Consider the following 16,137-nt stretch of genomic DNA (forward strand, 5'->3'; position numbering starts at 1 on the left):
TTTCCTTCATCCATCTATCCAATTTAATCTTAAATGTTGATGCAGCTTCTGCCTCAACCACTGACCTTGGAAGTGAATTCCACAGCCTCACAACTCTCTTGTGTGAAGAAGATTCTAAATCTCTTACATTTAATTTTGTGTCTATGGTCCCTTGTTCTTGACCCCTCTACTGTTTGCCCACCAGTCGACTGTTTTAGAAATGCAGGCGTGCGCTGCACACGATTTTCCGACTGTTAATCTAGCTCAGTTTCCGATACCTGCTGTTGGTGACGTGAAGTCAGAAAATTACACCTCGATATCAAAAAGGTTATACAGATGCATATTGTCATCAGAACCCTGCTAAACACACATGGGATGTCCAACTCCTAGCGTTTGCTATCAAAACTAGTTTAGGTTTCCTAGACTAATCATTAAAACAAACATTCACTATTAGCTTTCATAAATAAATACAGGTCACGACATTCCTAGTCCCAGCAGATAGGTTGGCACCAGATGGGAATGTGGCACAAGGTGTGCTGCAGACTAGAATGGGACTAAACCCTAACCTCAGGACAGCATGACCAATTGCATCATCATGACACTTCCATTTACCTGTACAGTTTATTCTGTAGGGATTTACACATACAGTTTATCCTGATAGTAATTTGTCAATACACTTTATACTAATGGGATTTACACATAGTTTACTTTGATGTGATTTACACATACAGTTTATCCTGATGGGATTAACCATACTATTTATCCTGATGGGATTTCCCATACTGTTCATTCTGATTGGATTTCCCATACTTTATCCTGACAGGATTTCCCATAATTTATGCTGATGGGATTTCCCATACTGTTCATTCTGATTGGATTTCCCATACTTTATCCTGACAGGATTTCCCATAATTTATGCTGATGGGATTTCCCATACTGTTCATTCTGATTGGATTCCCCATACATTATTCTGATGGGATTTCCCATAATTTATCCTGATGGGATTTCCCATACGGTTTATCCTGATGGCCCATCCAAGTCCAATTATTACGTTGATGCCAACTGTACCACATTTGATCCGTGGACTGAGGTTCACAACAAACTGAGTTGAGCACCTGAGTGCCCAGAGAGATGTTCTTGCCAGCTATCCCAAAATGGCTGAAGGAATTCCATTTCATTTAACTCGTTAAAGTTAGGCTACGATCGAAACAAATGTTGATGCTTCTCGTGATGCAGGATGAGTTTAATCTTAAGAGTGTGTGACAGTGGGATTTTTTACAAACTCATACAATAAATGCACAAGTGTGCTTACACTAAACAAGAAATTATAAACAGCATGAAAGAATCATCCTGGGGAGTCACACTCAAAGAGATAACTAGGATGGATCTTACATGCACAGTTGTGGACGAAAAGACACTAGCCTTGCAAAAAATACATAACGTGGTCTTGTGTTTAGATATGTGCACGGAGATTTTTATAGTTTTAACACACACACACACACACACACACAAAGATCGGTTTGCTATGTCTTTGGAAGTAAGCATAATGTACATTGCGGAAAGTTCTCTGAGCCACAGCACTAATTTATTTACAAAGATTGCTTTTCAGCAGTTTTTCTCACAAAATGTCAGCATTGGCATAAAAATAGCATGTTTTGAAAGTTGGAAGAGTAATCATTGAACAAATTGCCTCTACCAATCCACTGTGTACAATAATACAGCACCTGTAGCTTTCTATAGAGGTGGTAGTTAAGATTTAACTTCCAAAAGATGCTATTTATGAAAAAGAAATAATTAGAACCACAATACAGTGCTTGAAATAATTCATTTTTAAAAAATTTGTTCTTGGGATGTGGGAGTTGCTGGTAAGCCTGCATTTATTGCCCATCCCTAAATGCCCTGAGAAGTTGGCAACAGCTCTTCAAGTTTAAGGTACAGTGAAAGCTAATGGTGAGGACATACGGTTTTAAAAAAAAAATTGCCTTTCTTTTTGTTATTTGGCCAGCCTGAAGCCCTGCTTTGAGACCGATGCGACTCTAAAATGGCTGCTGGACAGTACAGAAGACAGGCATGCTTTGAGACACGTTTAGAATTACATCAAAATAACAGCAAGGACAGGCCAACCAGTCCATGTTGGTGTTTATCCTGCACATGGCCACTGGTCCTAATCCCATGTGCCCACCATGTTCCCATATCCCTTTATTCCCTTTTCCATCAACCATCTAACGAGCCCAATCTTAAATGTTGACATGGTCTCTGCTTCGATCACTAACTCCAGTAGTTCATTCCACAGCCTCACAACCCTCTGTGTAAAAGAAGTTTCTTCTGCTCATACGTCCTAAATCTCTTATATTTAATCTTATATCTATGCCCTCTTATTCTAGGAGTCTTCCTCTTTCACTCAGGGAAAGTACTTCACCTCCACTTGACACTTAACCAGGTGGCCCAGTAGCAGTTGGGAATTCACTGCGGGGAGACTCACAGGTGAGAACCCTAGCCTTCAACTTTTGCGACAAGTGCATTAATAGATCACGTTGCTGGATCACATCTTGAGCATAATTCGATCTTGAGCCGAAACATTCAACCTTGGAGGGGTGGAGTTGGGGGGCAGTGGGGGGAGTGGTCAGCCAATTGGCTGCCGTTATACTTCCCACTGAAGCTGCAAGTTCTGCCCATGGTCTTTACGACAGGGCGAGGAGTAATCGTGTGCCATTTCAAGCACATCGTAAATACATGCCTCAGTGAAGTTTTTAGTGGGCAATGTAGTTTGCATCATTGTTTCAGAATGATTGGCAAACACAGAAAAAAAGGTTTGAATGCACACAAAGTTCCTTTAGCAGTTCACATTCACTGATGCTGTCTTTATATTATGGAACTGCTTTCGCTGGGTGACTGAATTAATTCCTTTACTGCCAAATTGTCCTCTTTATACTGCAGGGCAGATTCAGCCCTCAGATGTGCAGGATTCCTGCATATGCAATTACTTGAAAGTCACTAAAGCGACTTTAAAGCATATTTGTTCAAAGTTGCATTTATAACTTAACCAGACTGGCGTCAACCTTACCCCAAGATTGGGGCGCGAAGGGGAAGGTTTATGCCATCTGGCAATGGTAATAGCACCTTGCTGGGCTGTCCTGATGAGTTGAAAGGTCAACCTGCCTGGCAACCTAATGCTACCTTATGCTGGCAGGAGCTGTTTAGCTTTGCTACTGGCTACATTTTTGGTCAGAGCAACCCAGTGCAACCTTCTGTAAAAGAGGGATTCACTGCTTTCATGGCAAGAGTGATGGTCCTCCATGTCACAGGGCTGTCTCTTGCTGTCAGAGGTGACCCTGTGGTGTAATGTGGACAACAGTTGCTACAGAACCTGCTTTCGACTACGAGCTCATTTAGCAAATATTGGAAGGCACTTTCTAAAGTGTATTAAAAGCATCTAGAATCAAGAGAACTGCACTAGCTCTGAAATTCCTGGGGCTGGGAGGGTGAGACGGTGGTGGGACCCCAATCTACTGTGTTTCTGCCCTATTTTCTCAAGAGAGAAGAAATTCTGAGGGGCAAGAAGGGCCAGACGACCAGTTGTGCCTCCTCTTCCACCCCACGGATAGTATATACTTCTGATGCAGAAACGCATGAAACAATCCGATGGTCTTATGGCCCACAGTGCCATTTTCCTAACAGCAACTAAGTCCTAGAGCGATGGATTGCCGCTAAGAAAGTGGCAAGTTTAAAGTCGGCAGGTATTCGAAAGTCTGCAATTGTTTTCATGCCCAAAGGTCTGCTCCAGTATTCTTGGCCTCCAGCAAGGTGGACATCAAGGGATTGCCGTAAACGGGGCAGGTACCTACCTTTATACTTATGACCCTGGCTGCGGGATTTGGGATGGAATCATTGTTGGGCTATACTGGCAGTCGGAAGACCTGGCGTGGAAGCAGGGCTCAATAAATTATTGTGGTAGAGGACTTAACCAATGGATTAAAATGGTGGCCTTAAGCTTGATTGGATCTTAATACTTTTTGAGGAAATGGAAATACATTTGTACAAGGGAAAATGTCATTTTGTTAGAGTTGATCTTAAGTGGGCTTCTCTGATTTGCTTTTGCTAAGTTTGACCCCATTTTCTAGGCATTCAGGTGGGGAACTCTGTGAATAAAGAGAAAGGGAGCCTTTCCATAGACAATACTGTTGAACTGTTCTAATTAATACACAGCAGACATACTGTGCAGTCGCTGGAGTTAACAATAAATTGCATATTTACACCTTCTATCTGAAATCATTACATGTTCAAAACTAAGTGCTGGCTTGTGTAAATCTAACGTATATGGACAGCAAATGAACAATTCACACATTTTCAAAAATTAAAATCATAGAAAACAATGCATGTTAATGTTAAAAGAGTATTTATGTTTTAATTTGAACTTTTGGAATAACTATTGCATATATTGCACAGTTACTTAACCATTACATCTATGTGCAAATCACTTTGAATGGCTAACACATGAAGTCCTCTAACACCCTCCTCAACTCTTTGTCCTCTCAAACTCAATGGGTGAATGACATTTCAACCATTAGCCAACCATTCACATCAGGCTCTGGTAATAGTAAACTCATCATTTGTCTCATAATTATTGATAAAGGAGGGGGAAGATAATTTTACTCATGTTATTTCCTACATTACAACAGTGACTACACTTCAAAGTATTTCATGGCTGTGAAGTGCTTTGGGACACCCTGAGGTCGTGAAAGGCGCTGTATAAATGGAAGTCTTTTTTTTATTATTGAAGTCACATCTATTTCATTCCAAAAATGAAGCCCAGCTGTGAACTAATGCTGCTTCGAACAAAAATGACCTCAGCTGCCCAAGTAGAAATGGAGGCTAATAGCATCGGGGTGTAGCCTATTCATTTGTAAGTCTAGGTTTGTGCCTGCAAAGGGGGTTAACATATTGGTCCATCTATATTAAACATTTCTAATGCTGACAACATTAAATGACAACATTCAGCTCTTCTTTAGGCTTACAAAGTTGCCACATAACCACTGCTCCAGGCTTTAGAGTGGAAACATTGAAAAATGTATGAGACTACCTCTTCAAACTGTTCTGCAATTGATGTCTCTAAATGAAGACAGGCTAATGCAATTCAAAGCAACCCGTCCCCACAAAACTCAACATTTTAAGTCTTCATTGACCATACACTACTAGAAGATTTAACCAATAAGTAGATCTTGTTTGAAGAGTGATGAGTCGAAGTGATAGTACTACAGAAGGTAAGAAATTATACCTTTGATATGCTGCAATAGCTGTTTTCACACTTTAAAAAATCCAATTTACAAGACACAGAGAAGTAGAGCTCGGTATGTCCTTTATTTTGAAGCACATGCACTGGAGTACTGCCAAGATGGTCCATTGATTTTGGCCAATCATGAATTGCCTTTTCCTTTTCTCAGACTTCAACATGTTTGTACTACATTTCAGTAAAACCTCACCAAAGATTGAGGGGAATCCCAAGCTGATGCCCTATATTTGTGTGATAGCAAAGCAAAAGGCGCAAGCACCAGTCGATAGGAAGTGGACCTTCTCCAGGAGACTCCTCATGGCTCACACTCACTTCAGCATGCTCGCTGCTTTCTGTTACTGAAAAACAGAGGACATACATGGCTGCTCACTGGAGCCCAGTACGTAGGAATGTTTTTTTTAAAAAACAAAAGCAAATTCTTTACTATTCATTAGACTTACCTCCATGAATCATTTCCTTCTTTAACCGAATGGCACTGACTGCATTACCTGACAACAGCAGTGAGGGTCACAAGCCACAATATTGCATGAATGATGTTTTGAATTGCAATATTGTTTGATAGGAGATGAACAGGATATCATTTTTCTCTATTTGATCATAGCTTCAATTATTAAGATAGTGTTTGTATTTGAAAAACATTTTGAGATTGGAAAGATCAATCTCCGATACACAGTGTGTCATTATATTGTGGTTATAAACAGAACTAGATTGCCTGTAATTAGATTAAATACCAAATATTGCAGGTACTTCTAGAACTTTCCTGGTCACCAGTAACACTGTTGCCAAGAAGTAAAGAGGCAGTGTTAAATTTGGGAGGTATCTAAGGTTCTTCCTAGCCCTAATCTCGTTATAACCATGGATCAATGCATAACATTAATAACTGAAATAAGCATTGTGTGAACATGTCCACATATCTCCAAGTCATGAGTGGTCATTCCCAGTTGTGTTGCTGTGAGGAGGTGCTGAGCATGGTTTAGACACTTCCCCACTGGGAAGGAAAGTAAATCAAAGAGAGAGTTGCACCATATTGCTCTCGTAATTATTTACATCATATGAACATACAAAATTGACGGGCAGGAATTGACCAGCTGGTCCATCAAGCCTGCCCCACACCTCATGATGGCTGGAACATCATGTCTAAACACTTACTCCCTCCCTCTCATCCTCCTCCTCCTTACCCCTTCCCCTTCCCCCTCTCCTCCCCTCCCTCTTTGGAAAAATCCCTCTGAGATCCCTTCATATCATCACAATATGAGCGAGGCTTACTGAGGCCTTCCACTTACTCCATTCACAATTTATTTGTTCAGAGTAGATTTCTATTAAGAAAAAACTGTTGCATCATAAAATATTGTGCTGTGTCATGAAAATACCATAATATAATTATTTAAATACAAACCAAAAACCTTAATTAAAATCAAAACTAATGGCACAGACCTAGATTTAATAGAATTATAATACAAATCTCTTTTTAAAAATTCGAAGGTTTTTCTTGTGTGAATTATTTGCTGAAAGTGAGAGGCGTTGGTGCGAGGTAATGGAGCACTTTAGCTTTCAGGTGCCCGGTGTCTCAAATTAGCACCTCCGGGTCAGAAATGGTGCAGGTAAATGTGGTTTAATGCTCACTTTACCCCACCCCAACAGAGTGCCTCAGCCCTAACCAGAGAAGAGCGCATCAGTGCTATTTAACCAATTCTGATACTAGCCATCCTGTGGCTTTTTGAGTGAGATAGCCAATTTACAACAACTTGCTTTTATATAGCACCTTGACGTAGTAAAACATCCCAGGAGTGATTATCAGACAAAATTTGACGCAGTGTTAATTGGTGCCAAAATGGAGGCAGTGTTGTGCTGTGGGCCGATTGCCACTAAGAATTGGATGGAGACTGCCCAAATTAATTTCACTTAGGAACTTTAAACTCTAGGGTTAATTCAACATTGATTTCATTTGCAGATGAATACTAGAGCTTAGATTTTCTGATTGGCATTATTTTGAAAATAAATAGGTTACCGCCGGTGCTAAAACAACATTGATTAGAAAATCTAGGCTCAAATTCTCTCTTATATCTAGTTAAAATCCTTTTGAGTGGCAGAGCTCAATTTAGTTCATTTACCAGACTTTAATCTATTTAATCTAGAAACAAGAGAACAGTGAAAGCAAGGCCTCTTCGCTCTTCATTAGGTTTCCTGAAAGTCAAACTTAATGAAAGGTTGCATTCAAGTCTGTAGAGACTTGATTAGCAAGGGTCATCTCTTTGTGAAGAAGAATGGGAGCTAATCTTCGATTGTTCTTAGAATGGTGCCCTCTTCTGAGCTAAGCAAATACTGCTGACTCTTTCGCATGCAGTTTGTAATCTGATTGTGCTGAGGTTGCAATACCCTATTATTATAATTTTGCAGTTCCGAGCACAGATTCCATAAACCGCTTATATATATATATATTAAAAAAATTAGTGCATAGTAACATCAAATTGAGCTCGATCAGGAAAGAACTACTGGCTCCATTTGTTTTGCTGACAGACTATTAAAATTGCTTAGCTACAACAATCATGGTATGGATTTAAAATGTCTGCATAATAGCAGGTTACCGAGGTGAGCAATTAGAAGGAAAAGTTGAAGGAGAATTTCTCCTCCTGCATATTAACCCGTTTGAACACTTCGTTCCCCTGCACCCTGCTAAATAATGGCATCTTTCATTAACAGTGCACCGATACAGAGATGCAGGGCAAAAGCAGAATCATCTGTATCCCCCTGAAGAACTTTAAACTAGGATAACACGTGTGACTAGAAGGGTTACCCTTAGGACTCAACGGTTTAATGAATAACATTGGAGTTTATGCAGCTGAAAGTACTGACCCCTATTGGAGCCCTGGGAATCTACCTGGAGACTGACATATGATCTTCTGAAGTGAATTGAAAATTCTGACACTCAATTCCAAGTGCACACTGGGAGTAAAAACAGGTCAGGGCGTCGCATTAAATATAAGTTTCCTTCTCCGAGGGATTTTCTGACATCTCCTGAGGATTGACTGCAATTTCATCAGTGCAACTGTCTGGCACACTATCGACGGCATCTTTTAGTTCAGAGATTATAATCTCATCTGCATCGTCTGGTGGTGCCTTTATGCTCTCCTTCTTCTCCTCCTCCTTCATCTCTTCCATCCTCTTCTCCTTCTCCAGGAGCCGGTAGTTAATGAAATTTCCAATAAATAAATAGATACTGGCTAAAATCACGATGCTTCCACAGACAAAGTACATGCACCTGTAATCTTGAGTTAAGTCCACCAACAATCCTGAAAGACAAAAATGATTATCTTGTGTTTAACAAATGAAATGTCACCGCTTCAGAGTATCCAAAACAAGGCTATAAACGAATCTACTTTGAAGGGGCACTTCATGAGGAAAGTGCTCGATAAACTGGTTTACAAACGCAGGCCTGATTTTTCCGATTGGCGTTATATTTAACGTCAGTGGTAACTCTCTTCGGATAGTCTGTTGATGTAAATGATATCAGAGTGTATCATCGCAATAAAATTGCCTCAGAGCTCCTCTGGCTTTTTGGCTTTATCCAAACAAGAAAGGTTTGTTCAACACTCCCTCTGCCCCTCTACCCCTACCCCCCACCCCCTCAAACACAGACACATGGAAACATTGGGCATGATTTTAGCCTGGGAAACCGGGTGGGTTGGGGGCCAGTGGGGGGGGGGGGGCCAGTAACAATTGCAAAAATCTAAAACCCGCCCCCAACCCCCCCTCCAACCTGCCCATTTCCGGTTTTCACGGGGGCGGGACGATGGGCGGACAACCAACCCGCTTTTAGGAGGCGGGTCGGGCATTAAAACCTTTTAAGAAGTCTGTGGGCCTCCATTTTCAAAGCTTTTTTGATTTTAGCCTCTGGGGGCCGGGATTCCTGGGCCTTCTCCTTCACGCCATGTGAGAAGAGGTCAGAAGGCCCGAAATTGCAGGTAAGTACCTTTTATAGCACAGCCTGTGGGCCTAGAGGATCAGGAGTGCTTCCCCCAGGCCCAACAAGCCTACCTGCAGCGACCACCCCCACGATCTCTGAACCCCCCAACACCAACGATCTCCGACCCCCCACCAAGATCTCTGACCCGCCACCAAGATCTCTAACCCCGCAATCCTGACCTCCCCCACCGATGTCTGACCACCACCACCCACAGTGACCCCCGACCCCCCGATGACTGACTCCCCTCTGATGACAACCTCCCAATGACTGACCCCCCCCCCCCACCCCGGTGACCACTGACCCACCCTGGTGACTGACCCCCTCCCCAATGACTGACACCCCCCCACCCCTGATGACTGTCAGCCCCCCTCCCAGTGACCCCCGACGCCCCCCCTCCCCCCCCCCCCCACCATCTAGCATTTACCTGAACACATCCTCTTCCTGGCTCTTCTCCCGTCTGACCGAGAGCCAGCCTGTCGAATGGGAAACCGGTAAAAAAGAATAAAACAACGTCCTTACGCCAAAATTGTAAGGACGTCTGGGAAACCCGTACTTCCGGGTTTCCTGACAGAAATTCCGCCCGCCTGCCCTCAGGCTAAAATCAGGCCCATTGTTCCTTTAAACAACAAATATCCTTTTTGTTGTTCAAACTGAAATCCTTGTGTTGCCCAAATTCAAAGTCAACCAGACTTCTCCGCAGACCTGATTTTGTTTGGAAATGTAGACCAGTCACAAAGAAAATGCTGAATGGCTGTTAGCAGCCAAGCAACCATTTTAAAGTTTAAATTTAATTTTTATTCCCATTTTAAACACTATTTTTAACATCCCGATCTGTTTCTAAAGAGATCTTGCATCTTTACAATGAACCTTTGATGAGTTAATCTTTCTGTTTAGTGAGCAGAAATACAGACAGAGTCCTATTACTGTACAGCCCTGGATCGGTACCATTGAGGGGAGCTGCGTTATATCATTACATTTTGACACGAGGAGGAAATTCTAAAACGTGGGCGAAGATCATTTGATAATTTATTGACATATTCCACTGACACTTAAACTAGAGGGAAATTCGAATGTTGGTTAGAGGATATCATAGTTTCGTAACATTAAAGCTGATGCCAAACGCAGCAGTTTTCAAACTCCCACTGAGTATCAGCTTCGATAAGTGGTAGCACTTTCACCACGGTCAGGAGGTTGTGGGTTCAAGCCGACTCCAGGATTTGAGCACATAATCCAGGCTGCTACTTCAATGCAGTACTGAGAGAGTGCTGCATTGTCGGAGGAGCTGTCTTTCAGATACGATATGAACTGAGGCCTCGTCTGCCTGTTCAGGTGGACGTGAAAGATCTCATCCCTCAACTAACACCAGCAAAAGAGATTAATTGGTCATTCGAGTCCTCGCTGTTTTGTAGAACCATGTGATGTGCGAATTGGCGGCCATGTTTGCCTACAAAATACTTATTAACGTTCAAAAAGTAATTAATAGGATGTGAAGTGTTTTGGGGTGTACTGAGGACATGAAAGGTGACATATAAATGCGAGTTTTTCAATATAGGCTGACATTTCAGTGCAATTCTGAGAGAGTGCTGTACTGTCGGATATGTGGCTTTTCAGATAAGACGTTAAACTGAGGGCCCATTTGCCCTCACAGATGGACGTAAACCATCTCATGACACTATTCGAAGAAGAGTGGGGGAGTTGTTCCGGTGTCCTAGCCAACAATTAGCTCTTAACCAACATTGTTAAAACAGATTTTCTGATTGTTTATCTTAATGCTGTTTGTGGGACCTTGATATGTGCAAATTGGCTGCTGTGTTTACCTATATTACAAAGGTGACTACATTTCAAAAGTACTTTATTGGCTGTGAAGCACTTTGGGATTGCCCAAGGATGTGAAAGTCGCTATATAAATGCAAGTTCTTTCTTTCTTCCTGTGACATTACACTAGTGGCGCATAAACCAGCCCATATATCACTTCCTATAACAAAGGATGAGTGAAAAAGTGAACAAACAAAAACAACTGGTCAGTAAAACATCAAAGGCCCCCTGTTACTAGTGATCTTTAAAAAACAAATCTCGAACTATAAAACAAAAATGAAAATTTGAGAAGAGTTGCTCCCACTCAGTCAGAATCATCCTCTAGCTCCTCGTCCCACCTCACTGGACGTGTTGAGATCACTACAATTGGGTGTTCGAACTCAGATGCAGCTTGGTCCTATTTTCCAGGCAGCTCACTGTGCACAGTCAGGCCCAATAGACTCTCTCTCACCCTCGATATTGCCTGATCCGAAAGCATCTCACTGCAAATAGTTAAGTGAAGAGTCACCATTGTTTGTCATCTCAGATGTAGAACAGCAGCCCAACATTTTCTCAAAGCTGCCAATCAATCCCAGAAGTTGTCACCTAACTTGCCGTTTGAAACACAAGGAGCTGATTCAGAGTTCCACCTCAGTGCAGTGTAAAGCTGACACTGCAGCTTTATTACAAGACAGGAACTCGCTCATCACAGCAGTCTCTGAAATACCATTCTCCCTCTCTCCAAATGCAACACACATCGTTTGTAGATCCCCTATCTTCTCTTCATGCAGTGAAACTACACAAGACAAATATTGTCTATGGCTTTCTTTGTTGCTAGAGAAATTACAAACATTTGGGAAGAAGTGTATGGTGCAATGTATGAAAGAAAAGAAAGACTTGCATTTATATAGCGTCTTTCATTATCTCAGGACTTTACAGTCAATTAAGTACTTTTGTTTTGACGTGTAGTCACTGTTGTAATGTAGGAAACACATTAGCCAATTTGCACACAACAAGGTTCCACAAACAGCAATGTGATAATGACCAGATAACCTGTTTCAGTAATGTTGGTTCAGGGATAAATATTGGTTAGGACACCAGGGAGAACACCCATGCTTTTCTTCAAAATAGTGCCATGGGATCTTTTACATCGACCTGGGGGCCTCGGTTTAACATCTCTTCCGAAAGACAGCAACTCCAATAGTGCAGCATTCCCTCAGTACTGCACTGCAGTGTCAGCCTAGATTTTGTGCTCAAGGCTTTGTCATAGGACTTGAACTCACAACCTCCTGATTCAGTGGCAAGAGGGCTACCTCTGAACTATAAGACTCCTATGTGGAATGAGCTTGGGTACTCTCAATCCACTTTTCTGTAAGTATGTGTACGCAGCACAGAACTGTCACTAACTTCCACTAAATTGATGCATTGTTCAGACAGAGTAGATGGAGCTTTGCTCCGCAATTAGTTGTGCTGTACTTGACCTGGGAGTACTTGATGCTGACACTGGGTGCCTGAAATGGAAAGTCTTCCATTTCTCATCACTAACATCCCTCACCTCGTTGAGCATGCAATTCCTGTTAAATAAAAGAATACGCCTTTTGCATTGGGCTCAAACAAAATGCTTTATACAGAGGATAAAAGTAGTGCCAACAGGTAGCATGACCATCTTTGGAGGTCAAGGTAACAACCTAATTCTGGCAAACAACGAGCACTGCTGACAATTTGTGAAATTATAACCTCTCCTCTAGTGACAACATGAGTGCTTAGTCATTCCGAGGTCATTGCCTGACGCTTTTGAGTGCATGGCACTTCATCTGAGTCCAAAGAGACTGGCAAGTGCTCACACATACTCAAATGACAGACATACTTTACTCTGTGAGCAAAAGAACTGCTCAAACATGTAATACAGTGACTGGGTCTGTAAATACCATGCTGAAGGAAATCAAGCAACTTTATCAGAAAGGATTTGCTAGGACTTCTTGTCTCATAGTGTGAATCCTATTACCTGCACCAGTTAGACTAAAAAATAAACTGCAGCAACAACTACAGCGCACAAGCAAGGTCTCACAAACAGCGATGTGACAATGACCAGATCGTCTGTTTCAGTAATGTTGGTTAAGGGATAAATATTGACCAGGACAACGGGGAGAACTCCCCTGCTCTTCTTTGAAATAGTGCAATGGGATCTTTCACGTCTATATCAGAGGGCAGATGGGGCCTTGGTTTATCATCTCATCCGAAAGACGGCACCTCCGACAGGCTTTTCTTTTTTAAAATGGGATTTTTATGGTCAACGAGGTGAGGGACATTAACGCTCAATAAACAGGGCAGTAAAGTGTTGTTAAATACAGAGATAGGGAATGGCACTTCATAACCCAGCATATTTAGGAATTAGAAGTTCCACCATTTAAAATTTTATGTCTCCCTATGTGTATCTAGATTATTGTTTTTTTTTTGAGGTACCCGCTCCTGATGATTGTCCCAAATTATCGGTCTTAAGCTTCTTGCTGGGAGGTGCACAAGAGGAAAAATTTGCAGGGCTACGGGAAGAGAACAAAGGGAGTGGGACTAATTGGGTAGCTCTTTCAAAAAGCCGGCAAAGGCACGATGGGCCAAATGGCCTCCTCCTATGCTGTAAGATTCTATGATTCGCTCCATTTCAGGCACCCAGTGTCTAACTGGCTTGCCCTCGACTTTCCTTCTTCTGTCATTGAGAAAGTAGCTGTTCTATACTCAACATCTCTTCCAGATAGAAGAGTCAAAATAGGGGCCTGATCCCACACCCTACCACATTTAAAAAAAATTGTTCTCAGGATCTGGGCCTTGCTGGCATTTATTGCCTATCCCTGAGGACATTAAGTCAACCGCAGCGTAGGCCGGACTGAGTAAGGGTGGCAGATTCCCTTTCCTGAATGGCGTAAGTGAACCGATTAGGTTTTTACAACGATCTGCCACCTACCGTGGAATGACAAGGAACTAGGATTCTTCCAACTCAGTGCTGGATAACCCTGCAAGACACTGCCTTAATGGGTAGGGTGATCATAATTGGATAAGCAGCATGAAACTTACTAGTGGTCTGTCTGATAGGTTACATGGTTTTAACTAGTTAAACTCCATCAACACTCCTGCACTTACTGATGGTGCTGTACCTACCTATGCCTACACTCTCTGGACTTAGGTAAGCGGAGTATGTCCCTATTGGCAGAGAGTGCTGTCGCCATATCAGGCAAAGAGAATTCTACTGGTAGATTTTTCAGGGGCTTTGTTCAGAAACTCAAACATGGTGATGGGTTCCATATATATCAAACACCTGGCTGACCAAAGAAAAAAAAATCACTTGTAGTTTAAATGTTGATCCGATGCTGTAGAAACCACACTTGAATATAAATGAGGTGGTTTTAACAGCATCAGACTCGGCATCAAGCATTGGAGAATCATGGTACTGCAATATAAATGCTTTATTCTTGAGTTAGATACTGGGAATTGTACAGCTCAAATTATTTTTCTTCCATTTCTCTAGGGAAGAGTTACATCTGAGTGTCTCCCCAAAGACTGAGGCTGGGAGTACACCATATGGGGAATGCCACAGAAGGAAGAACTTGCATCCTCCTTCTGAGAGGTGAAGTGTATTAGAAAAGGAATAAGGAAAGGATATGGTCTAGCTACTGATCTGTCATTAAAAAAAAAATCCACAGTGCTCCCTCTTCCCAGCTGGAGCAGACTGAATACCAATGAGGGGAAGAAACAAACAAAAAAAATCAAAACTTCAACTCATTTTTAAAAATGATGATGGTAGGGGGGTGGTTATGGCACTGGGCCAACAACCCAGAGGTCATGAGTTCAAATCCCACCATGGTAAGTTGTGAAATTGAATCTGGCTTACACGTGACTCCCATCCCACATTACGTGGTTGAGCCCTGATGCCCTCAGGGCAACTAGCGATGGGCAATAAATGCCCTCTTGCCAGTGCCGTCCCAAAGAACAAATTTTTTAAAAGCTGAAATGTGTTGCAGAATTATTGAACAGCAGCCTGATGATCTGCAGCTGAACTCTTCAGTATGGATGTGTGCAGCGCCTAAACTACATGGTGTACGGGGGGGGCGGGGGGGGGAGGGGTGGAGCACTGACTGGAGATGGAAGCTGAACCAGTGTTATTAGCCTTTATGCTTCACATCAGTTTCAGGAGCAACGTGACAACCTGGACCAACTGCTGGTGCACAACCAGAAAAGACAGAGCTTTTAATTAGTAGAGGGATCAGCTCCCTTTGGCCCACCTCAGCTGCTCTTCAAAATTATCACATGTCCAAGCAACATAAGATGCAGAAAGTAGAGCAAGTGAGGGGTTTAGAGGGCGCCTTAGGACAGGAAAGGGAAGTTCACGTGATTTACACATTACACACTGTGTGAGCCCCGCCAATGTATTAAGCACCCTCCTGCCTGTCTGCTCTTCCTATCGTGTACAGTTTTGATTACCGGCAATTGTGAATTCCCAATAACTTGTACGGAAAGCTACCATAGATGTTGGTGACAAGGTATTAGCAACCGCAGGTTTCAACAACAACAACAACAACAACTTGTATTTATATAGCGCCTTTGACGTAGTAAAACCTCCCAAGGCACTTTTGCAGGAGCGTTATCAAACAAAATTTGACACCAAGCCACATAAGGAGATATTAGGTCAGGTGACCAAAAGCTTGGTCAAAGGGGTGGGTTTTAAGGAGCATCTTAAAGGAGGAGAGAGAAAGAGAGAGGTTTAGGCAGGGGATTCCAGAGCTTAGGGCCGAGGCAGCTGAACGCACGGCTGCCAATGGTGGAGCGATGAAAATCGGCGATGTGCAAGAGGCCAGAATTGGAGGAGTGCAGAGATCTCGTAGGGTTGTAGGGCTGGAGGAGGTTACAGAGATAGGGAGGGGAGAGGCCATGGAGGGATTTGAAAATAAGGATGAGAATTTTAAAATTGAGGCAGAAGTATTGCGAAGAAACAAATGCAAAAATATTGATTGTGTCTCTCGGAGGGTTGGTTCATTTTTTTTGCGGGAAGATAGGGTTTTTTCTTTCAGTTTGTTATCTTATGTAATAATGCATATCTCAGTTATGGTAGGACCTGTTA

General features: G+C 42.3%; 1 protein-coding gene across 1 annotated transcript in view; it reads right to left on the reverse strand.

Moving 5' to 3' along the window:
- Positions 1-6,499: 6,499 nt before the first annotated feature.
- Positions 6,500-16,137, reverse strand: part of LOC137334943 (monocarboxylate transporter 2-like) — a 64,690-nt gene continuing 55,052 nt past the window's right edge. The window contains exon 5 of the mRNA XM_068000036.1: positions 6,500-8,559. Coding sequence (XP_067856137.1) covers positions 8,243-8,559 — 317 coding nt within the window. The 3' untranslated portion in view covers positions 6,500-8,242. The remainder of the gene's footprint in view (positions 8,560-16,137) is intronic.

The sequence above is a fragment of the Heptranchias perlo genome, chromosome 18 (genome assembly GCF_035084215.1).
Source record: "Heptranchias perlo isolate sHepPer1 chromosome 18, sHepPer1.hap1, whole genome shotgun sequence".
In the NCBI taxonomy this organism is placed as follows: Eukaryota; Metazoa; Chordata; class Chondrichthyes; order Hexanchiformes; family Hexanchidae; genus Heptranchias; species Heptranchias perlo.